Here is a 24797-nt window from a genome sequence, read left to right as displayed (position 1 = left end):
ATATAATAAACCATGTCTGGAAAACTAAGTACCCCAAATAATTCTATATGAAAACTCTATTTCCTAGGAACAAATAAAGCAATACATATGTGAAAGTTTCTTTGTAAATTATACTTGGTAAATAACCCATATATTTAAAAGTGCCTTTACTATAATTTGTGAAGAAAATTTTCAAATATATGGAGTGACTATTAAGCAAGTACTTTCTTTTAAACCACCATTAGGGAGTGACTACTGCTTAAGACTGTGATGAAAGAAATAGCTTTATATATGAGACATTTTAAAAAGAGAAGCTGGATTAAAATGTAACAAATAAAGGATGTTATAAATTTAAATAACAAATAAAAATAAGCATGTAACATATATTGGCTACATATCAATAAAGACTTTTTCCCTTAACTTACCTGCCAGATAGAGGGCAAATGATATAAATCTGTGATAGCGAATGAGGAACTGAAGTTGCTCTTCTCTTTGAACAAATGTAGCAAAATAATCAGCTACAGTCTCTCCATAGAAAAAGTAGTTTACACACAGTAGAAAGTACCTATAATTTTAAAACAATTAGCTTCTTTAGATTTGAAATTTTTTTCCCCTCAAACTCAACAAAACTATTTTCTACAGTTTGATGATGACACAAAGTTCAAAACCAAGTTGAGAAGACCAGTTCATGATATATTCCACCAAAATGCTTTTTTTCCTGTTTTAAACTTAATTTCAAACTTATCAGTCAACAAAAATTTACTGAATAGTTCATGCCTTTATTTAGCTCAATATCTAAATGCCAGAGACAGATAATTAGAAAACAATGCAGAAAATACTAGACATACACTCACTCTCTCTCATACACTCTCAGACACACACACACACACAGCATTAAGTTTATAATGAAAATTCACTCCCAGCTACTCACAGGTCTAATGCTTTGTAAAGATCCTAAGCCAAACTCCCACCTGCCCTAGGGAAGATCAACAGGAAAAGAAGGTAGAGGTAATTTGACCTCTAACCTCCAGCCTCCTGCCCTGCACACACTGGGGTCTTGCCCCCTCTTCTCAATGCTCCAGATGCACTCTAGTCGAGCAGTGACTCAAAAAGGGTAGCTATGGGGAACGGAGCTAGCAGCGGGTAAAAATCTCTGGGAAAAACTTTAAAAACTTGATAAATGGCCTGTCCCTTCTCCCAGTTCTGGTATAGCTTTGTCCCCGGGGAGAAGTTGAACCCATGAGATTTTGCTGATGGGAGCATGTGTGAGCCAGAAAAAAAGGCTGAGAAACACTGCCTTAGGGTTCCTCCCGACTCCTCCTTAGAAGGGCAGAGTCCTAGGCAGCCAGGAGGGCAGTAGAAGACGAAAGGGGTGGTGGTTTCCCTCTGGTTCTCATGAATGGAATTACACCCCACTGTTCCCAAAGGGAAGTATTTTTTTATCAGCTGTGTTACCATTTTTCTCTCTCCTACAATGGAAACTGTCTGTGTCGCCTCTGTAAGGCTGTCAAAGCCTACTCCAGCCACCAATCCAACTTTTTGGCCACTACTCCCTAAAAAATATACACCTTCTGCTCAGGAGGGCCAGGAAGATCTCACCATCTGTGGCACGTGCCTCCTGGGTCCCACATCTGAAACCTGATGGGTGCTGCTTCCCCAACCCAGCACACTCTTCTCCAGCCAAAGCCTGTCTTTATTTCAAGTAACGGATTCTCTCGCACCTTCTCCATAGAGAAGCCTCTACAATCACTGGAGCCCATCTTGACCTACCTTTTTTTTCCCCTACACTTAAAATCAATCCTGCACAGTTTAGCTTTTAATTACTCTCCGACTACTTCATCTACCTAACACTCCCTGTACACATTGCCACTCATGAAGAAACTTTCCAGAAGGAAAAATTAAGTGTTAACAAAACCAAGAAACTGTTTTCGACTACCGTAAACCCAAAAAGTGATTCGTTTGTTATCATAAGACACTGGCCCCTCTGGCTGATACTAATCAAACAACTATATTCAAAGACATGGCCTGTTAGGTTAATTATGAACTATCATATTATCATGTTTCATGGTCAAGGTCCTGATAACTAAGAAACCTAGAAAGTTTTAAAAATATATAAAGCTTTAAATATTAAAATTATTTGGTGATTTTTATTTACTCATTTTACATGCATGTGTACATATACAATATTTCAGAGGCTGGTAACTGCCCTGAAATATTTAGCGGGGTGCCTTACGCACTGACCCCAGAGTCTTCCTCTTCCCTCTGACTACCCTCCTTGTTGCATGTCACAGGGCCCAGGGCCTGGAGGAGACCAAACCAGAAGCAGCAAAGGTGAGGTCATCCCTCCTCTCACTGCCCTGCCCCCCGCCCCCCGCCGGCATCCTGGGACCTATGGGGGCTTTGGAGAAGGTGGGCCAGCCTGCAGGGGTGGGGATGGGAGGGGAGGAGGGAGACAGACATTCAGCTTGGGCTTTCCCGTCCTGAATAAACCACTGATCACTCAAAAAAAAAAAAAAAAAGACCAAAAAAGACAAAACAAAACAAAAAAACCCATAACTATTTTCATATCTCATCTTCAAGTCTTTTTAGAAATATCAAATTTTATGTGTGGTCTCATATCAACTGAGGGGAAATAAGGCAAAAGATTATACATATTCATAACATTTTACAAAATGAAACTTTCTGTTAAAATTGTAATTATAAAGGATATAAAAATGTGTTGAATATAATGCTGAGGTTTTTAAAAAGAGCACAAGAATAGTGTTTATATTCAATTTAAATCAGGTATCTCTACAAAGAGTGAAAGATGAGATATGAAAATAGTTGCGTTGAAATGAGAGAGTTACAGGTAATTTCCTTCTTTCAAAATTCAATTTCATTCTTTTAATTTATATTTCTTTAAAATCAATCTATAAGGTCAACCGTGTAGATACTGATTGATCAGGATGCTTCCTTACAAACTTTAGAAAAGAATCAGATTTTCATATCGGAAACAGTTTTAAGTCACTTACCAGCTTAGTGTTCTAAACCAAGGTAGGTCATAAGAACGATAGACTCTGTAACCTATAGTGATAATTTCATGGAAGCATTTCACTTGGATGCCTAGAACCTGAAACCAAGAGAAAACATTAACATACATTTCTCAATATTTACATTTATGCTTAGTTATTTAATAAGTAGCTTGTTGTCACATGTATTTTAAAAATCTTCAGCCTACCCTCTTTCAGTTAGTCTAAATATCAGCAGCAAAAATTCAATATTCAACTTCTCTATAATCAAGTGACATCCCAAAGAGGCAAGCAAAACAATGTTTTATTCAAAAAGTTTGAGAGATCCTTCCCGGGGTAGGAGGTGGCATTGTAGTTTAGAGTTTGAGGGGTATAGTCTGATTGGGATCACAGCTGACTAGGCTTTATCCCTCATTACTGCTTCATTTCTTGTGGTTGTCCATCTCAAGATGGACGGTCTTTCTGTCCATTTTGTTTCTTGAGTTATCCTAGGAAAATGATCATAAGTGAAAGTTTGCTTGTATATATTTTTAACCATACAACCTGGTATTCTTGCCAAGGATAAAGATACTATCAGGACAAATGGCTAAAATATCTTTACCCAGTCACCCAGGGGTTTGGGCATGAGCTTTTCATTCTTCCCTCCATGCCAACTCTCCCACAGCCAGCTACACACATCTCTGATCAACCCAAGCAGTGCTTCCTTGACAAATTATAAGCAGCTTTCTACATCTGCAGCCCCACTGGCCAGTCAAGTGAGTCCATGCGGTTCTGTCTGCATAGTGTCCAATACACATGCCTAGTAAATGGGTTTATATTCAAGAATCCCTTTTTGATGGTCTATGTAGCTGTCCTTCAAACTGCTAAATCCACCAATCTGGGTAAAGGTAATTTCTGAGACTGTAGCATCATATCCAGTGTTTGGCTTAAGACAATTCCAAGACTCAAAGAGCAAATGGCAAGCTGAACACTCATCACCATAAACTAAGCGATTCAAACCTTTGTGAATATAGCAGACTAACTTTTTCAACCTCTAGAGAATATACCCAAGGGTTTGTTTTTGTACAACCCTGGAGTTAAGAACGGATTTTATATTTTTAAAGAGTTAAAAATAAAAAACAAAGATTATATGACAGACACATACATATGTGGCTCCTTAAAGCCTAAAATACAACAATCTGGTCCTTTACAGAAAGAGCTAACCAAAGTCTGCCAAAGAATATACTTCGGGATTTCTTTTTGAGATCGCCACAAATCAGCTTTCCCAAACCTACTGCCCAGGATATTCTTAAGCTATTTTTCCCCACTATACCTAGTACATGTCCAATGACATACTTTAAAAAAGTAGTTGTGTCCCCTCAGCCATACAGTAAGAAAATATTATGCCAAACTATTACAAATAGTTCTTTTAAGAAAAACTCATAAATGTGTTATAATGTAAACACAAGAGGAAATTTAAATACTGTCCTTCAGGGGCTTCCCTGGTGGCACAGTGGTTGAGAATCTGCCTGCTAATGCAGGGGACACGGGTTTGAGCCCTGGTCTGGGAAGATCCCACATGCCGCGGAGCAACTAGGCCCGTGAGCCACAACTACTGAGCCTCCGCGTCTGGAGCCTGTGCTCCGCAACAAGAGAGGCTGCGACAGTGAGAGGCCCGCGCACCGCGATGAAGAGTGGCCCCCGCTTGCCACAACTAGAGAAAGCCCTCGCACAGAAACGAAGACCCAACACAGCCAAAAATTAATTAATTAATTAATTAAAAAAAGAAAAAAAATACTGTCCTTCAAATAGCCTTTGTGTATAACATCAAGTCATTTTTTTAACAATAATAGTCCGAGAATGGGGACAATGCTAGATGTTAAGATAAAATGGCAAAGTCATGCTATTTATAGAACCAAGGGCTTTTAGAATATCAAATGAACTGATGCTACTCCTATGAATACATTTGTTCAAGAGCAACCATTAGCACTATATATGGTGTTTCACTGAAAGAAGAAAAAAAGAATCTTTAATATCACACACATATATGTATATGGTTGTCACTTACAGCTTACCAGTAGAATATGGAACTGCTCGGAAAATAGAAAACAGGGAATTCAAAATAATAGACTAAGAACTGGGTGATCACACAGAAACTGATACGCCATGCCATCAATACTGGCAGCAATTCATTGGTAGGACTCTGTTGGCCCGATTAATGTGTTATGAGCATTAAAAACAACAATCGGTATGTAAATACCTACTCTGCTAGTTACTGAAGATTCAGAGAAATAATACAGGGTTTTTGTTCTCAAAGAGGCATAGTCTTTCAGGGGAGAACACACACAACTACAATACCATGTGGAAACAGCCACATGGATATAAGCACAGGCAGACAAAAAACCTGTGGTAAGGGTGGGGATGGGCCAGTTGGGGTGAAGGAGAAGGATGTACAGAGTCATGTACATAGGAGAGGAGGAGGATGTTAAGGGAACTACAAGTAGTCCAGAGCTGCTGGAACACAAAGCTGGGGTGAGAAGTACAGAGAGATGAGTCTGGTCACAGCGCCACAGGAAACAACATGAAAGGCTGCACAAAGGAGTTGGTGCCGATCATGAGAGGACATGATCAGACGTGAATGTCTGGGGATAACAGAGGTAGAAAGAACTGACTGGAGAAGCAGCAAGAGAAGAGACAGTAAGGCAGGCAAGATACCACCATCCAGATGAGTACGGATAAGTGGCAGGAGAGGGTGGAGTATAAAGAATGAGAGACATCAAGGAGGTAGAACTGACTGGATTTGGTGCTTGAGGAAACTGGGGGGCTAAGGGAGAGAGGGGAACACAGGACAACACCAGGGAAGGCTTGGAGAAGTAGACAGAGTTATGCAGAATGGCTGGCGATAGAACAGAAGTTCAGATTTAGATATGTTGAGCTGGAACTATGTGTTATCCAAATAAAAGTGCCTATTTTCACTCCGGGAATCTATTTGAAGAAAATAATCCTGCATTTGAAAAAGGTTTATATTCTAATATGTTTAGGATAATGTTATTCACAATAAAGAAAAACCAGAATATAACCTGAACGTCTAAAAATAACACACTGCTTTAAATAACTTATGATGTACTACATTTCATTGAGTAGATGAAGGTATTCAAGCTGATGGCTATAAAGACCGTGGAGCAACACAAAACATTCAATATTTAGTTTAAAAAGGATACAAAATTTTAGTCACACTATAATTACAATCACGGTTTTTAAAAGAAAAAAAGATGAAAGGAAATACATCAAATGGCAGTATTAATTGAGTTTTGGTGGTTGATGATAGGGTTGGGGTGATTTTTTTTTTTAAATTATCTATTTTCCAAAGTAATTTCAATATACTTTTATAACTCTCACAATGGGAAAAAAACTAATGCACTATTTAAAAATAAGTTAAATAATGTGAATTAAAACAGTTATTATAGGAGTTCCAGGAAGGGGTGGGGGAACCTCTTATATCTTTTATATGTTCACATCTACCTTTAAATCAAGATATGCTTTAGCAACTCCATCACTTAGAAAGTGTGATTCCAAGCTGTGACTGCAACAATTAAAGCACTATAAATAGAAGGTTGAAGGAAAAAAACTCCTTTTATTTTAAGGAATATGAGTATGAGTTCCATCTTAAAATAGTAGCTATCATTTGCTAGAAGTAAGTTTTTAATAAAACTCTCTTGAATTCGTCATTTTTGAGTGCTGATATTATAAGGCAAATGCAAGCTAGGTACAATGTGTACTTCTCAAAATATAAATATAAATGACCTAGTCAGGGTTGTGAATGTAAATAATACTTTAAAACACATAAAGGTAGTATCAATTGAGTACCAAGTGTGTGTATATCCATCCATGTTCCCTTAACATAAACATCATAAATACAATTGAGATGGATGAAGACAAATAATAAAAAGGAGGGACACTGTACATATCCCCGAGAGCAGGCCCTCGCTATTCACTGCTAAACCATGTTCAGCACCCAGGAAATGCATGATGTTCGTCACAAATGTATTTCTCCTTCTTACTTCTATCACTTTGGGCTTCAAGTGTTCCATACTTCTTTAGATATAAAGGCTTTTATACACAGGGAATCCTTTGCTGTGAAAATCCTTCCTCCAAGGTCTCCCCTTCACCCCAACGAATCCTACTCAACTTTCAAGATCGCAGTGCAGATGCTGGGCACTGGATAAAGTCTGGAAAGTCTCCTGGCTCGCCCCTCTGCTCTCATAGCATCCAATTCTTTTTTTCAAATGCTTATTGCAGTTCATGATTACATATCTGATCAATTCTTTAATATGTAGACAGTAAGCTCCATGAGGGCAGACACAGGTGCATTTTTCTCAGCACAACTGCATCATTCCCCAGAACTGCCTGGCATGTAGCAGGCGTCCTGAAGCATGTGTTAAATGAATGAATTAAAAGCTGAAAAAATGTGTCTGACTTCATAACTTGTTGGGCTTCCCATACACAACAAAATCCCAAACTCCCAGAATGGCTTTTGCTTGCCTCTCTAGTCTCATCCCTAGACACTCTCCATATGTATAACTCACAAACCCCCCAACGGACCACAGTCTCTCCTTACTACACCCCTGCCCCTGATATCCCCAACTTGGAATGCCCTCCCGTCTAGTGCTTCTTTATGACTCAGCTTTCGCATCACCTCCTCTGGAAGTCTTCCCTCATCTCTCTCTCAGACTGGATGAGGTAATTTTTTTACTGTGCTCTTCCAACAAGATCTATCATGGGGTTTATTCCACTCATTTACTACACCATTTATTCATATGGTTACTTACATGTCTCTGCCATTAGAATGAGACCCTTGAAGTCAGGGATCTAGCTAATAGTCATATACGTTGAAGTCTCTGTGTGTGTGTGTGTGTGTGTGTGTGTATGTGTGTGTGTGTGTGTGTGTTTCTGTTCTACCTAATGCTTGGTGCAATGTCTGCCACAAAGTTGTGTATCTACTGAATATCACGTATACTTGATACACACTGAATGGCCAATTTGCAAATGGAAAAGATTAATCCAGGTCATTTCATGAACCAGAAGATGCTTAAAAGAACTAAATTTGCTGCTGTCAAGTCTTGAACCACCTTCTTTTTCATGACATGCTCAAATTTACTTCAATATCAATGCTGAAAAACAAAGCAAGAGACACTTGGGCAAACACTTACAAGAAGCATCAGCATAAAGGATCCCATATAGATGATCAGGAAAAACAATGAAATCATAGTTAGAGTAAGAATTCCACGAATCCACCAGTTTTTCCACCTGAAAAGGAAATATTTGTAGAGTTAGCATTAACGTATTCTTAAATTTTTGTGTGTTGTTTCAGTAACGAGTTGCCAGACTTACAGGTTTCCCTTAACTATATTTTAGGAATCCCCTATACTTTACCTTATACAGTAACAACAACACAAACCAACCAACCAAACCAATAGCATTCGCTCACTCACTGAGTGCTAAAGGAAATGTAAAAATTATGTTAGCCGAAGAAAAAAACTAGTTTTTGTTCCATGTGAATGAGGATGAATCATGAGGCTGGGAGGTGAGGTGGCCAATGCAGATGTGTGCACATTCCACCCGGGGTCACTCAGGTGGGAAGGAGGAGCCAGGTGCACAGCCCTCCCAAAGGGCGTCTGTCCTTCCGTGTGGTGGATAAAAAAAGTACTGATTTTAAGGTGGTGTAGAACAGAGAGCATGGCCTTGCAATGAGAAAAAGCAAAGAAAGGACAATGCGGAACTGAAACTGGAGAGCACCGCGATTTCAGGGAAATGAGGAAGGCGTGGGGAGATCCGTCATTGAGGGCAAGGCCAGACGGAAGGTCAGTTCTTTCTGTTGCTCAGTGTGTGCTGCCTGCTTTCCTGCGGGACAGAGCCTTTCGTAGAAAAGTATTCTCTTCTCCTTGGGCCTCTGCTTGGTGCTTAGAGCAGAGCTTCCCTGAGGCACACCTGGCTGGTCCCTGGTAGACTGAGACTTGACCTCCTCAACCCTCTGCCGTCAGTAAGGGCCTGGGGAGCCCATCTGCCTGCCCCCCATCACCGCAGGAGCCTCACACTTCACCCCCAGTGTACCTTACAAATATTTGCACTCTTTATGTGGCTACGTCATAAAAAATGTCAGCAGCCACTGTATGAAACACCTCAAATTGTTCTAACAACACCTATAGAAGGATGATGCTTTCTGAATCTAAAACTGCTGCCCTCTGAGTTTATTCATTCTACACTCATTTTACATTATACTCACAGTAAAGTTTTTAAATAATTTTCTGATTTCTATTAATTCAAATGCTAACATTTAAATTATATCACAAGAGATTCTGACCCAACATATAGTAACATATATGCACTGTATTCTAAGCACAAGCCCTCGTTCTCCTCTCTGTAACAGAAATATTAGCTGATTTCATCCATTTATCAAATACTGATTACACTCCCTGCTTTCAATCACTCTCCTATATAGTCTAGATACCCCTAACTACTCTTCCTCAAATATCCCTTTGATTGGGGCTTCCCTGGTGACGCAGTGGTTGAGAATCTGCCTGCCAATGCAGGGGACACGGGTTCGAGCCCTGGTCTGGGAAGATCCCACATGCCGCGGAGCAACTGGGCCCGTGAGCCACAACTACTGAGCCTGCGCGTCTGGAGCCTGTGCTCCACAACAAGAGAGGCCGCGATAGTGAGAGGCCCGCGCACCGCGATGAAGAGTGGCCCCCCCTTGCCGCAACTGGAGAAAGCCCTCGCACAGAAACGAAGACCCAACACAGCCAAAAATAAATTAATAAATAAATCATTAAATGTTAAAATGATAATATTTAAAAAAAAAAAATATCCCTTTGATCATGTCCTTTCTGCACACAAGATCTAAAATGCCAACATTAAGTCCAAACTCTTTTATATAGTTTCCAAGGTTTTTCACAAGGTGGTCAAATTGTACTTACCCAACTTTATTTCCCTCTACTGTTTAGTTAAGTAGGTAGACTCATACATTTTTCATGAGACTGTAAGCTTTGGGGCTGAACTGAAATGAATGCAGAATCAAAAATGCTACAGCTGAAAGGTTCTATTTGACTTAATAAAACGAACTCTTTGAGGATGAATGAATGGATTAGGAAACTGGGCTAGGTCGCAGAGCTAGTCAAAGGTAAATAAAGGACCATAAGCCAGTCTCCTGATAATAATCCTGTCTTCCTTGCACGAACCTCAGAAATGTACTTAGCCCTCCTCCATAACTGATTCTCAGATTCATAATTACTGAGAACCTCTTCTAGAGAAGAGGACATTACCCAAGTGTCAGAAATCAGTCCTTGGTGGGAGTTGAAAGGTCCAAGTGTACCTCTAATGTTAAAGGGCTGGCTCTGAACGGCAGAGAATGGTAGCTTCTGAGAACCAGAGAGTTAAACAAAGACCTACTCTCTTTTATTATACAGATGTTACTGCAGCCAGAAAAATTCCCCTCCCCAACAAGATCAAAGACTTAATTGCCTTATTTTAATTTAAATGACTCCCCAAATCTCCCAAGAATACCTAACCTACAAAGTTAGGCACATAAAAGCACATACTTAAACTTAATATATATATCCATTGATACAGTAACCCAAAGTTATCTCTCAGGGGAGAAGCACTGAATTCAAAACAGAGCATTGATATGCAAAAAAATATGTACCACTGTTACTAAAATCCAGAGGAAAGTCTGGTTCCGAATTCAAAATTCTTGATTTCCTTTACCATGCCACCATGATCACATTAGAGAAAGCCTTAATTTTGAGTCCAAGTCATCACCTCACAGATTGTTTTAGATAAAGGAACTCAGAATCAGTAGAGAAATCCATTCAAGTCTCATGTTTCCAGGACCTATATGAGCTAGAAATGAAATTTCTAAAAAGTATATAATTAAGCAGTGTCCTTTAAGTGATTATCTAAAGTGGTTACACATTTATTGCTCAAATCAGTTACGTGATGCACAAAGTCTTACTGTTACTACAACTCTTAAGGGGTTTTCATTTCAAAAGTAATAAAAATTTATTTTCTTTTTTTTTTTTTTGGCCACGCCACACAGCATGTGGGATCCTAGTTCCTCGACCAGGGATCGAACCCATGCCCCTTGCATTGGAAACGCAGAGTCTTAACCACTGGACCACTGGGGAAGTCCCGAAAGTAATAAAATTTTTAAAAAAATTTTCCTAGTGGTACAAGCATAATGAGAAAGACCTAGGTTGACAAGGCAGCTCACCTGAGCCAAGAATTAGGGCACAGAGACACTCTTCAAGAACAAACAAGAACCTGGTGGGCCATCTAGCAAAGAGCAGGAGTTTTGAGAAAGCCCATCTACCAGCCTTAGGAGGAAGTTGACAGGACGTGTGCAGGTTCCCAGGGAGAAGGAAGATGCCCTTATAGAGTACAAGAGCACCAGTAAGACTGTGCCTGGGTATTTCCACGGTTTCTCAACCTTCACTAGTAACGTTTGAGCCAGCTCATTCTTTGTTGTGAAGAGTTGTTCTGTGTACTGTAGGATCTTCCCTGGCCTCTACCTACTAAGTGCCAGCAGCACCATCTCTTATTGTGACAACCTAAAATGTCTCCAGACACTGCCAAATGTTCACTGGTTGGGGGAAGGTACAAAATCCAAGGCATTGCCCCTGGAGAAAACTACTAAGTTAGACTCATTGCTGAAGAAGCTCTTCACTAAAGGATAGAGCCAGACCTCACTGGCTAATGAACATTCATTTCCACAGACCCATACACGGGTCAAGAAACAGACTGGGACAACTTGCCAAGTGACTGAAGACCTTTCACACTCTTTCCAATTTCAATGGCTTATGCTCTTTTTGGCATTATATATTAGAGCCTTAAAAATGAACATAAATCTTGACCAAGGAATTTCACTTTTAAAATTTTATACTAAGAAAATAATTATAGATGCTAAATAAAAGTTAGCTATAAAGAAATATATTTAAAGCAGAGTTGGTTTTAATTGTGAAAATTTAGAAATTGGCTAAATGTCAAGCAATAGCTGTTTCAGTTAAGTAAGTTGAACTATACTGTACAAAGGAATATATCATACAGCCATTAAAACATTTACATATATTTAAGGATGTTGTTCCTAATACCATGGAATGAAAATGAAAATAGCAAGGCAGAAAACAGTACAATGTTATTTTTACATTACACACACAGGCACACACATGCACACAACGCAAAAAAAAAAAAGTTTCAAAGATAAACATCACAGTATTTTAAATATTAATGTCTTGGTAGGAAGATTATAGGGTTTTCTTCGGCAAACCATGTACATTCCTTATGTAATTAGTATTTTTAATCCTATGCGTCTACAATTTCTAAATCTTTGCAAGGCAGGCTATTTGGGGTATTAAATAAAAGGAGGGTAAAATGTAGATTTTAAAACATTTATTTAACCTTTACAGAAGTTTCTCGAAAAGACTGAAACTAGTCATATATTATCTGCTGTTAAATCCAATTCTTTCATCAATAGAGCACAATGCCTAGGTTCAGAACGTGGCTCTATCACTTGCTAGCTACACGACCCTTGATATACAACATTTCGGTGCTTCAGTTTCTCCATTTATACAACAGGTATATAGCCATACCTGTGTTACAGGGTTGTTGTGAGAATAAATTAGTCAACACATATAAAGTGCTTGGAGCAGCACCTAGCAAATATACATGCTCAATAAATACCAGCTACTACTACTTGCCATTGTTGCTTTATGCCAGGAAAAAAAAATTATTAAGGAAAATCTTGTTATGAATGACACACAGGAATCCAGCATTATTCTTACCTAACATCAATATGAAACAAAATCCAGATCTGAGAAAGACCAGGTGAGATTTTTTAAAAAAAGGTACATCTGTGAACTAGGTCATGAAAACAACTGGGAACAAGAACTACTAAAATGATAACCATGCTTTTAATAATGGACAGCAAAAATTTATTCTATTGGCTAAAAAATATGAAAACTTTGTTTTGAACCAATTTATTCTACTACGGTCATCCTCTAGGAAATTAAAAATCAGAAAAGCTGGGACTTCCCTGGTGGCGCAGTGGTTAGGAATCCGCCTGCCAGTGCAGGGGACACGGGTTCGAGCCCTGGTCCGAGAGGATCCCACATGCCGCGGAGCAACTAGGCCCGCGTGCCACAACTACTGGTGCACGGGTGCCCGGAGCCTGTGCTCCGCAGCGGGAGAGGACACTCCAATGAGAGGCCCGCGCACCACAACGAACAGTGGCCCCTGCTCGCCACAACTAGCGAAGGCCCGTGCGCATCAACGGGGACCCAACGCAGCCAAAAATAAATAAATAAAATAAATAAATTTATTTAAAAAAAAAAATCAGAAAAGCTCATATTATATTTACTAGATATGACTAAATCAGTATTTTTCAAACTCCAATTTATGACCCATGGGTAGTAAAATCAATTTAGTAATCCAGCGTATTTTTGTTCAATAACATAGAACAGCTATCAAAACTAAAAGAAATCACAGAGCATCACACATAGCAATGGCAAGAATTGCTTTATAACATTTTTACAGCAGTTAAAATATACATTTGTGTGTCTCTTGGGGCATGGTGTAAAATGGACCTCTTACTGTGTGTCACAGTATTAAAAAGTTGAAAAAAGAGTGTTCTGGCTCTTTCGGTCTCTTTGGTCTCGGCGGCAGAAGCGAGATGACGAAGGGAACGTCCTCGTTTGGAAAGCGTTGGAATAAGATGCACACGTTGTGCCGCCGCTGTGGCTCTAAGGCCTACCACCTTCAGAAGTCGACCTGTGGTAAATGTGGCTACCCTGCCAAGCGGAAGAGGAAGTGCATGGATTCCGTGAAGGAACAACACCTAAACCCAAGAGGGCAGCTGTTGCAGCATCCAGTTCATCTTAAGGATTTCAATTATTAGTCACGCAATAAATGTCCCGGATTAAAAAAAAAAAAAAAAGAAAAAAGAGTGTTCTGTACCAATATTTAAGGTTTCATATGTTAATCTGGATAAAATATTATATTTATTTTGCTTTTATAAATTTTATAATTCATATTACAAAGAATACAATGGAGGGAAATATAAAATTAGCTGAAATTGGGTGGTTATTAAACATTTAAAAGTATAGCACAAATATAAAATGGTAAAGGGTTGTAGAGTTTTGGACAATGATTTTAAACTCTGTTAAAAGGAAAAAAATTACCTATTTCCATCTGGCATTTGAAAAACAGGGAACAGAGAATATAGAATTTTCTTTTTTAGATGTTCCAATACCAGAAAAGGCAACCTGATGTGGTAAATGGGTCACTGGCTTCAGAAACCTGGCAGACAAGGGCAGAAATGCCAGGTCCAAAACTTACTAGCTCTGTAACCTTCACCAGTTAACCTCTCAGACTTGGTTTTCTCACACTTAACAAGATTTTAAGGATTAACGAAAGGATATACATCAAGCCTCTAATACTGTGCTCATATATGGTGAAAAAGTATAAAGCCTCCTCTCATAGCTCTAAAACTCACCAAAAGTGAAATTTATTACATTGGACATGGTCCAGGATAACCTCACAGCTTATCTTGTGTACCCATTAGATTCATCTTCAACCAACCATACCTTGAAGACAAACCAGATAGAGCTTTCTTGAGGATCTCAGGGGTTCTATCTGAGGATGGTGGAAATTCTGGAATATCAGAATCTGTTCTGGAATCCAAATCTCCATATCTGTCATCAATATCTGTTTCCTAAAATTAAAGAAAAAAGAAAATCACTTTGCAAAATAAAAGGAAGGAAAAGCACATGCTTGCCAATGCATTTATTTATTGCTCAGTGTGCCAACCCTCATTTATATAACTTAAAACAAAAAAATAACTATTAACTTATCTTGAATATCCAAGCACCGTTGTACATCCTAGTTAGGAAAGTTTGATTATCTTTGCTAAAGTCTATCAATATAAAGGATTAATTTAAACAAAAGACACAAAAAGAAACTCCTATATTATCTAAATCAGAAATTTTGCACAGAATCAAACATTTATTGTTTTTCTACTTAACAGAGAATACGGTGTTAATGCCACATAGATTCTGATCAACTGTACATAGTCTCTTTTTTTATTTGATTACAATCAAAGCATCAACAACAAGAGGAATGTCTTACACTGGCATAGCATTTTAGATAGATAGATAGATAGATAGATAGACAGATAGATAGAGAGGCCGAATCCAGCCTCTGTACCCCAACACTGAGTTAAATCTCAGAGAGTTTTGGGTGAAGTAGAAAAGAATAGCTTTATTTTTTTGCCAGGCAAAGGGGGCCACAGTGGCCTAATGCCCTCAAAACCCATGTGTCCCAACTTGGAGAGGGGAGTGAGAAGTTTTATAGTAATGGGATGTGATCAGCTTGTGGACATTCTTCTGATTGGTTGGTTGGTGGTGAGGTAAGTAGAAGTCAGTATCATCAACCTTCAGGTTCCAACTGGTCTGGGGTCTACGTGATTGTGGGAAGCATACCATCATTAATTGTTAACTCTTCCCACCTGGAGGGGGTTTCAGTATCTGCAAAACAGCTCAAAGATATTGTTGTGTGTATCCGTTGATGGGGAACCAGGACCTTGTCCCAAGGCTGCACTATTGTTTCTCTTGACTGTTTCTCCCTTGTCTCACATCCCCTCCGTTCCCTAATTAACAACTGTTTGAATCTGCCCATTGGAACTCAGAGAAGGTCATGGAGGCTGAATGAAGGCTATTTTCTGCAATCAGAGAAATGGGGGGACACAGAAAGTCTTTGTGCCCAAGAGCCCCACAGGGCCCTGCTCGGTATCAATCCACCCTTTTCTTTGATACTCCTCAATCTTGAGAACAGATGTTGGACAAGGAAGGGAATAATTGTTTTGGATAGAGACTTAATCATAAACTCAGCAGAGGAACTCGGTGTCAGGGGACTTGGTTTTAATCTCCCTTTTTTAACTTTCCCCGAATCTTTTAGGGAATAGGGTGACAACCGCTCTGGCTACTTCCAGCTGAAATGGGGCATAGTCCTGCCTCAATTTGGGACACTGAGTTGGAAATATTACTGAGTTCCAAGTCCTGGATCTGAGTTTAGTATGATTAAGGTCTCAATCCCCTGGGAATTTAAGCCTGAAACCCAGTCTGGACCTGGCTCTTTAAGGGAGACTTGTAGCCAGGTAGCCAGTTGTCTAATTTTATCTAACTAGGTTTTAACTTCTGATATGGTATTAAGATATATATAACAGGAGCTATTATTGGCCATTAAATATGTCTCCTCTTTTGTTGTTAATATCTGATCTAAAGCAATTTTATTGTCTGAAAAATTTAATAGTTACAAGAGGATACCTTGAAACCATAAGGTTGCAGTTACCAGTGGACACTGTTTTGAGATTGGCTGGTGCCACCCCTAGGTCTGACACAGCTCAGAAAATTCGAGTTCTCCGCAATACAGGAACATGTCTGAAACCACATCCATATGTCTGAACCAACAGCTACTCCATTTTGACTTTGAATTGCATTTCTCTTCTTGATGGCCAAAGCAGATGTCACTGTTAATGATTTCAGTGCTTTTCTAGATATGAGAAGATGCAAGAATTTGGGCTCATAAAATCTTCTGAAAATATCTAACTATCTAAAGCCCTGTTCTGCCAGTTTTTCTCAGAGCAGAGTGCCTCATTCCTGATCTCCACCCTGAATTCCTTTCAGGGGGTGTTGACGGTCAGTGGCCACAGTGGCCATTGACCTAATCCTTGCAGAGGCAGATGGCAATTTGCAGTTGGCAGAGCCCCTTCAGGATCATAAATTTGACCATGGTTTGGGGGGCATTTCATGACCATTGTGTCCCACGGTGCTAGGAATGCTCATTCCCAGGTCTGGCAAAGATTTTGCTGATAGGCCAGTGTGCTCTTACTTACTGGACTAGGCCTTATTAGTAACCAAAAGTCTCTGAGCCACCTGTCTCACTAGTCTCTTATGGTCCAGGAAACTATTCCCTCTTGTTTCTTCTTCCCATATCTAGAGTTACACTATTACAATCATTGATCTCATATGGAACTATACGTCATCATTTTATCAGAGGCTCAGTCACACATTTGGTAATGCAAGAAACAACAATTTTGCAAAACAGGCAATATAAAAAACAATATAGCTAGCAGATTAGTAAGGTCGTAAGTCAGAATATAAGTCAAGAACTTCCATTAGGTGCAGCCCAGTACATCCCAGGTCTTCTGACCTAGTCTGTTCTGTACCAATCCTTATCTTTAAGGGAAATTATATATTGGCATTGTCCATAAGGCACCCAGCCCAGTTTCCTAGTGTTACTAGTCTGGTTATCCCTAGTATGGGTTTAATTGTCCCCAACATAAGGGAGCCTTTAAATTTGAATGAACATAACCTGGTGTTAATCTCCTGGTTGTAGATCATGGAGCATCTGATCTTTATCCAAAGACTGATTACAAAGTTAGGCTTCAGAAACAAACTTAGAGTGTTCTTCTGACAATTTAATTAAATTTGGAACAATATAACATAACCACAAGGAACTATCTGGGAAGTGAGTCTTGGTAAGCACAGACATTAATTAACAAAACTAGAATTTAATATTCAGTGAAACATAATTTTTTTCTAAAATTGCCCCCATGTTCATCAAGTACAGCCAAGACTAATTTGTTTCTAAAATAAGACTGGTCCATTGACCACATAGGTTCTTCCACATTGACTCTGGTGTAATTCCTCAGAAGAAGTCTCAGACTAAATTTCCAAAAGGTCTCTCAAGGCCAAGAAAGCCATATCAAAGGCCTGCCATCAGATTTTGCCTAGGTGGATTTCTCTCTTTTAGAGGTCCCCAAAATATCAAGATTTCTGCACATGCCAGGAGACAGTTTTTCTCATTCGCCTGATAAGGCTGGTCAGAGTCTCCAATTTTTGAAGGGAACAGGCAAAGGGAAAAGAAAAATATCTCAATTTTACTCACAGAGGTGTAATTTACCAAATTGTTGCAAATCGTAACCAACTTGAGGGGAAGTTTTTTTCCTATATCTGGAAAACACAGATCAAAGCCAGTAACATTTCAGACAAAACCCATAAAATTTATAACCATATTCACCAGTTCATTTAGTAACCAATCCTCTTGTTAACTTTTTACGAAGCCGTCAGGTTTTCCCTTAGGATTTTTTTTTTTTTAAATTTCTTACCCAGTTTCCCAGTACAACCTGAGATTTATCAAAATACAATAATAACTGTCTACAAATCACAGAGACTTAAAAAGTCATGGTTAAACATTTGATCACAATGGGACTGACAAAAGAAACTTAGTTATTGCTGTAATGTGCAACATTTTAAAATAACTAGAATTATGACTGATAACGTTTTACAAGGACATACTAGATTTTTAGGAATGCCATGTAATTTAACATACTAATTAAATATTTGTCTCTGAGATGCCTCGGCCTTCTAAAGCATCTTAACGTTAGCTGGAGGTTGAAAGAACTTTTAGAATCTGTCAAACAATACTTATTTCATTTAACCAAAGTGAAGAGATTTCAAAAGCAAATATAGATCACTTAAAGGCAAAGAAACTCACGAGCTGTTGTCAAAAGCAGTAGTCCAAGAAAACTTTGAAGGGAGAAACTGAATCTGAATCCGGTCTTGCCCTAGCCCACTCCCAACAAAATCCATCTACCCAACTAGATTTCATAATCCAATCTTAGAAAATCCTGACCATGCACAACTCTAAAAACATGTGCTTTCTTACGGAGAATATCCCAGGGTGGCACCAAATACCTTTAGATTCCTAAATACCTTTAGTCTCTCTCTGCCAAGGGAAGCCAACATTCACTAATTAATGTTTCAGTATCTTAATATTTTATTTGGAAATGACCTACCTATTCAATAAACTTCCATCATTTAACTTAACTCTAAATTTTTAAGCTACCAAGCAGCTGAAGAGATTATTCTTAAGTACACATTCCTAAAACAATTATTCCTAAAGAGTTTTACCCAAAAGCTCTTATCTCACTTGCATTACTTAACATTGATAACTCTAAAGAAATGTCTATATTAATCAAACCAACAAGCTTAAGCCACCTTCAATAGCAAATATCAGTTCAGTACTGAATATTCCCCAGATCATGTGGTCCCAAAATTTATCTTGGCCATTTTCTACACATTTAGATTTAATTCGTAAGTGCTTAATTTTAAGTGAATTAAATAGAGCTCATTTACAAGTTAACTTTTACATAAAGACAGAACCAGAAATCTCAGTTTTTCTGCTTGATTTTAAAAAGGCTTCCCCCCTCCGCCCACCCCCCGACCCCCCCCACCCCCGCCTTTTTTTTTTTTTTTTCTAGAGATAGTCTAGATAAGATAAGTATTCGTGAGGGTCTGGGCACAGCGGGGAGAAATACCAATTCCCTTTTCATGAGGCATAGTTGAAGATCTCGCAGTTTTGTAACAATACCCTGGGGGGCGGGGGGGCGGGTTAGAAGATGGAACAGCACTCTGGTTACCCATAACAAGGCTTGTCCCAAAGGGAAAATCCCAACCAGCATTCCGCCACAGGCAAAGCCTGACACAACAGGGAAGGATTCCCTGGTATTGTCGCATGTGAGCCCTGTTATTTAGCAAAGATGGTCAATATAAGTACTGACACACATACATACAAACAACAAACACGGTCCCACAAACAAAAGATCAGACAAGGTATAGCCCAAAGATTCCATTTCCACTCCCAGACTGAGGACTCAAAATGGCTCGCAATGATTGGGTAGAATTTTCCCATCCTGTGCAAGCCTGAGTGGCTTACCCCAAAACAATATCCACAAAAACGCAAACAACAGATAAACTATGGCCACACAGACAGAATATCAGAGGAGGTATAGTTTAAAAATTCCACTTCCACTCCCAGAGAAAGGCTTCCAAATAGATTGGGTCAGTTCTTGAAAGAGAACAAACCCAGAGTTGGCTCTCAGGGATCCCAGAGTGGCTAGCCCAAAAGGAGTGGAGAGAATTCCCAGCCTTTCCATTCCTGTGACAAAACAATTCTACCTGAAGAATAGTATAATAAGTTAGGCCACCATGCAAAGGCCACCTCTCCTCACTTTTAAGAATATACTTTGGCCAAACAGAATTACAATAGAACCTTATTCTTTTTAGTCATAGATTCATAGTTATAGGTCGACCAATCTGCCAAAATTTTCCCGGGGGGCTATCAGATAGAATAGAAGAAGCAGCGCTTCCCATGTTGAGTCGAATTAAACAGCCGTGCACACAAAATGGAAAGCAAAACCAGAATCCTCACCAGCCAAACAGAAGCCACACACACACACAAAAACAAACAGCCCAAGGCTCAAACTGGCTTCCAACTCCCACTAACCCGGTGGCCTTGGATCTTCCTAATGGAAAAATCCCCAAACGGGAACCAGAGGTTCGCCAAACAGACCAAACCAAGTGGCCTCAGCATGCAAGTTGAGGGGGCTTACCAAAACACTGGCAGAGGTGTCGCAACATCCCAAACGCTACTTTTCTGCTTCCCCAAAACAATTCCTTGGAGTAGGAAGTCCAGGGCAGTCCAGGGAGGAGGAAGAGAGGAATGTCCTCAAGGCAAAGATGGCCTTGGCAGCTGCTAGGGTGGTCCCTCTTCCGCCCTACTCCCGCCTTGGAGTTCCAGCTGCCAGGATGGCGGACAGAATATGACTGGGGCTTGGCCTTTCCAGGCAAGAGTCCCAGGCGATCTGGCCTCTAAAGGAATTCTCCAACCCTCCGCTCTCTTGAAAGAGGCTGGCGTGGAGAAAACCTCGGAGCGTCCGATCAAGCCAAGGGACCCCCCCACCTGGGACTGTCCCTGAGTCAGCCCCACGCTGTGCACCAAAATTGAAGCCAAATCCGGCCTCTGTAGCCCGACACCGAGTTAAATCTCGGAGACAGAGTTTTGGGTGAAGTAGAAAAGAATAGCTTTATTGCTTTGCCAGGCAAAGGGGGCCACAGCGGGCTAATGCCCTCAAAACCGTGTGTCCCAACTTGGAGAGGGTGGTGAGAAGTTTTACAGTAACAGGGTGTGGTCAGCTTGTGGACATTCTTCTGATTGGTTGGTTGGCGGTGAGCTAAGTAGGAGTCAGCATCATCAACCTTCAGGTTCCAACTGGTCTGGGGTCTACGTGCTTGTGGGAAGCATACCATCATTACTTGTTAGCTCTTCCCACCTGGAGGGGATTTCAGTATCTGCAAAACAGCTCAAAGGTATTGTTGTGTGTATCGGTTGATGGGGAACCTTGCCCCAAGGCTGCACTGTTGTTTCTCTTGACTGTTTCTCTCTTGTCTAGCATCCCCTCCCTTCCCTAATTAACAACTGCTTGAATCTGCCCACTGGAACTCAGGGAAAGTCATGGAGGCTGAATGAAGGCTATTTCCTGTAATCAAAGAAATGGGGGACTCAGAAAGGCTTTGTGCCCAAGAGCCCCACAGGGCCCTGCTCAGTATCAATCGATAGATAGGTATAGATATGTAAATATATAGATATACACACATATCTATGTATGAATATATATATATATATACACACACACACATATATAATTTTTTTAAGCATTTAAACTTCCATCATTTTATTAGATCCTCAAGAGACAATCACGGCCAAGACGGTGGAGTACAAAAACCTTGAGCTCACCTCCTTTCATGGGCACACCAACTTTACAACTATTAACAGAACAACTACTGATGAGAGTGATAGAATCTACCAGAAAAGATCTTCTACAACTAAAGATCCAAAGAAGGAACCACAGGAGATGGGTAGGAGGGGCAGTGCTGTGGTATAGTCAAGAGCCATACCACCAGGTGGGCAACCCACAAACAGAAGAATAATTACAATTGCAGAGGTTCTCCCCTAGGAGTGAGGGGTCTGAGCCCCACACATTAGGCTCCCCAGCCTGGGGGGGTCTTACACGGGGAAAACGAGCCCTCAGAACATTTGGCTTTGAAGGCCGGGGGACTTACTTTTGGGAGACCCAGAGGCTGTGGGAAATAGAAACTCCACTCTCAAAGAGTGCACAGAAAACTTCTCACACTCTGGGACCCAGGGCAGAAGCAGTAATTTGAAAGGAGCCTGGGTCAGATCTATCTGCTGATGTTGGCAAGTCTCCAGTAGAGGCAGGAGACAACTGGAGCTCACCCCAGGGAAATAGACACTGGTGGCAGCCATCTTGGGGAGCGCCTTCTACCATGTAGAAGTGTCCATCTAGAATTCTGATGCTGTCAAGTGATGCTGGATGCTGGCAGGTGTCCATCTGGAATTCTCCTTCTAGCTTACTAGCCTTGGGACCCAGTCTGCCACCCCACCCCACCCCCACCCACCAGACTACAGGCACCAGTACTGGGATACCTCAAGCCAAGTAACTAGCTGAGCATGTTACTTGCAGCCCCACCCATCAGAAGGAAGGTTATCTTAAGAACCTCTGAGCCCACAGCCATCCCTGGACACAGCCCTGTCCACCAGAGGGCCCAGGACCTGGCCCCATACACCAGTGCCCAGGCACTAGACTCAGAACCCCCATGGCCCTACAGCTAGAGACCCTGGAACCCAGCTCCACCCACCAGTGAGCAGGCACTGGCCCCCAAATGCCATGGGTTTAGGCCCCGCCCACCAGTGAGCCACCTCTAGCCTCAGGACAAGCCACACCCACCAGCAGGACAACACCAGCTCTGAGACACCCCTCACTCAGCCAGTCACTCCAGTATCTGGCCCCACTAACCAGGGGGCTGACACAAGCTTCTGGACACCCTGGGTTCCACACCAGCTATGTCAGGAACCAGTCCCACCCAATAGCAGTCCGACACCAGTTCTGATGCCTAGGCCCCACAACCACCCACCCCAGAATCTGGCTCTGCTCATCAGTGAGCCAGCACTAGCCCTGGGACACCCTGGGGTTCTGCACCCAGTGACCTTGTGACCCAGCCCTGCCAAACAGCAGCTGGCAGCCTGTGCACATGGCAGGGTCCAGCAACCAACTGGACAAGGGGCCAGCCACGCCAACCAGACCACCCACGTTAGACAGCCCTCCATGAGAGAAGGTGCCATGCAGTCCACGTAGGGGGCATGCTTATAGCATATAGCTCTGATGACCAGAGGGGAGTGTGCTGCTGGGATGCATAGGACATCTCCTACAAAGAGCCACTTCTCCAAGGTCAAATGTAACCAGTTTACCAGATACATAGAAATAAAAACAGCAAATTAGGCAAAATGAGGCAACAGAGGAACATGTTCCAAATGAAGAAACAAGATAAAACCCTGGAAGAAGGCTAAGTGAAGTGGAGATAGGCAATCTACCCAAGAAAGAGTTCAGGGTAATGATCATAAAGACTATCAAAGAACTTGGAAGAAGAATGGATGAGTGAGAAGTTAGAAGTTCATAACAAAGAGTTAGAAGATATAAAGGAGAACCAAAAAGAGATAAAGAACACAATAACTGTAATGAAAAATACACTAGAAGGAATCAACAGTAGATTAAATGATACAAGGGAACAGATCAGTGAACTGGAAGACAGAATAGTGGATATCACTGAAGCTGAACAGAAAAAAGAAAAACAAATAAAAAGAAATGAGTACAGTTTAAGAGAGCTCCACTTCAACATCAGGCATACTAATATTTGCATCACAGAGGTCCCAGAAGGAGAAGAGAAATAGAAGGGGGCAGAGAACATATTGGCAGACATAAGAGCTGAAAAGTTCCCTAACCTGGAATAGGAAGCAAACGTACAGGTCCAGGAAGCACAGGGCATCCCATACAGGATCAACCCAAAGAGGAACACACCAGGACACATCATAATTAAAATGGCAAAAATTAAAGATAAAGAGAGAATATTAAAAGCAGCAAGGTAAAAATCAACAAGTTATGTAAAAAGGAACTCCCATAAGTTTATCAACTGACTTTTCAGCACAAACTCTGCAGGCCAGAAGGGAGTGGCACGATATACTTAAAGTGTTGAAAGGGGAAAACCTAGCACCAGGAATACTCTACCTAGCAAAGCTTTCATTCAGATTTGATGAAGAGACGAAAAGTTTTGCAGACAAGCAAAAGCTAGAAGAGTTCAACATCACCAAATCATCTTTACAAGAAATGTTACAAGGACTTCTCTAAGAGAAAAAGAAAAGGCCACAACTAGAAACAGGAAAACTACAAAAGGAAAAAGCTCATTGGTAAAGACAAATATATAGTAAAGGTAGTAAATCAACCACATACAAAGCTAGTAGGAAGGCTAAAAGACAAAACTGGTAAAATCGTCTATGTCTGTAATAAGGAGTTAAGGAATACACAAAACAAAAAGATGTAAAATATAATGTTGAAAACAGTCATTGTAAGGGTTGGCGAGAACAAATGCACAGTTGTTAAAATGTATTTGAAATTAAGAAATCCGCAACTTAAGACAATCATGTATGTATACAGATTGCTATGTATAAACCTGATGATAACTATAAACCAAAAATTGACAATAGATACACACACAAAAAAGAGGAAAGAATCCAAACATAACACTAAAGATAATCATCAAATCTTAAGAGACAACAAAAGAAGAAAGGAACAAAACAGAACTGCAAAAACAATTTAAAAAATGGCACCAAGAATATACATATCAATAACTACTTCCAATGTAAACGGACCAAATGCTCCAATCAAAAGTCACAAAGTGACAGAATGCATATAAAAACAAGGTCCCAAAAAAAAAAAAAAAGGCCTGTATATATGCTGCTTATAAGAGACTCACTTCAGATCTAAAGACACACACAGACTAAATGTGAGGAGATGGAAAAAGGTAT

The 24797-nt window shown here is 40.4% G+C and overlaps 1 protein-coding gene and 1 pseudogene across 1 annotated transcript in view; one reads left to right on the top strand and one right to left on the bottom strand.

Annotated features, from left to right (window-relative positions):
• CDS1 (CDP-diacylglycerol synthase 1) overlaps positions 1-24797 on the bottom strand; it is a 70200-nt gene that overhangs the window by 30530 nt on the left and 14873 nt on the right. The window contains exons 2-5 of the mRNA XM_061191549.1: positions 14603-14730; positions 8177-8273; positions 2991-3088; positions 405-544 (exon numbers count right to left, since the gene is read on the bottom strand). Of these exons, the coding sequence (XP_061047532.1) occupies positions 405-544; positions 2991-3088; positions 8177-8273; positions 14603-14730 (463 nt within the window). The remainder of the gene's footprint in view (positions 1-404; positions 545-2990; positions 3089-8176; positions 8274-14602; positions 14731-24797) is intronic.
• LOC133092294 (large ribosomal subunit protein eL37-like) lies at positions 13655-13927 on the top strand (annotated as a pseudogene).

Source organism: Eubalaena glacialis, chromosome 5 (genome assembly GCF_028564815.1).
Source record: "Eubalaena glacialis isolate mEubGla1 chromosome 5, mEubGla1.1.hap2.+ XY, whole genome shotgun sequence".
NCBI classification, from domain to species: domain Eukaryota; kingdom Metazoa; phylum Chordata; class Mammalia; order Artiodactyla; family Balaenidae; genus Eubalaena; species Eubalaena glacialis.
This window is presented reverse-complemented; position numbering and strand designations above follow the sequence as displayed.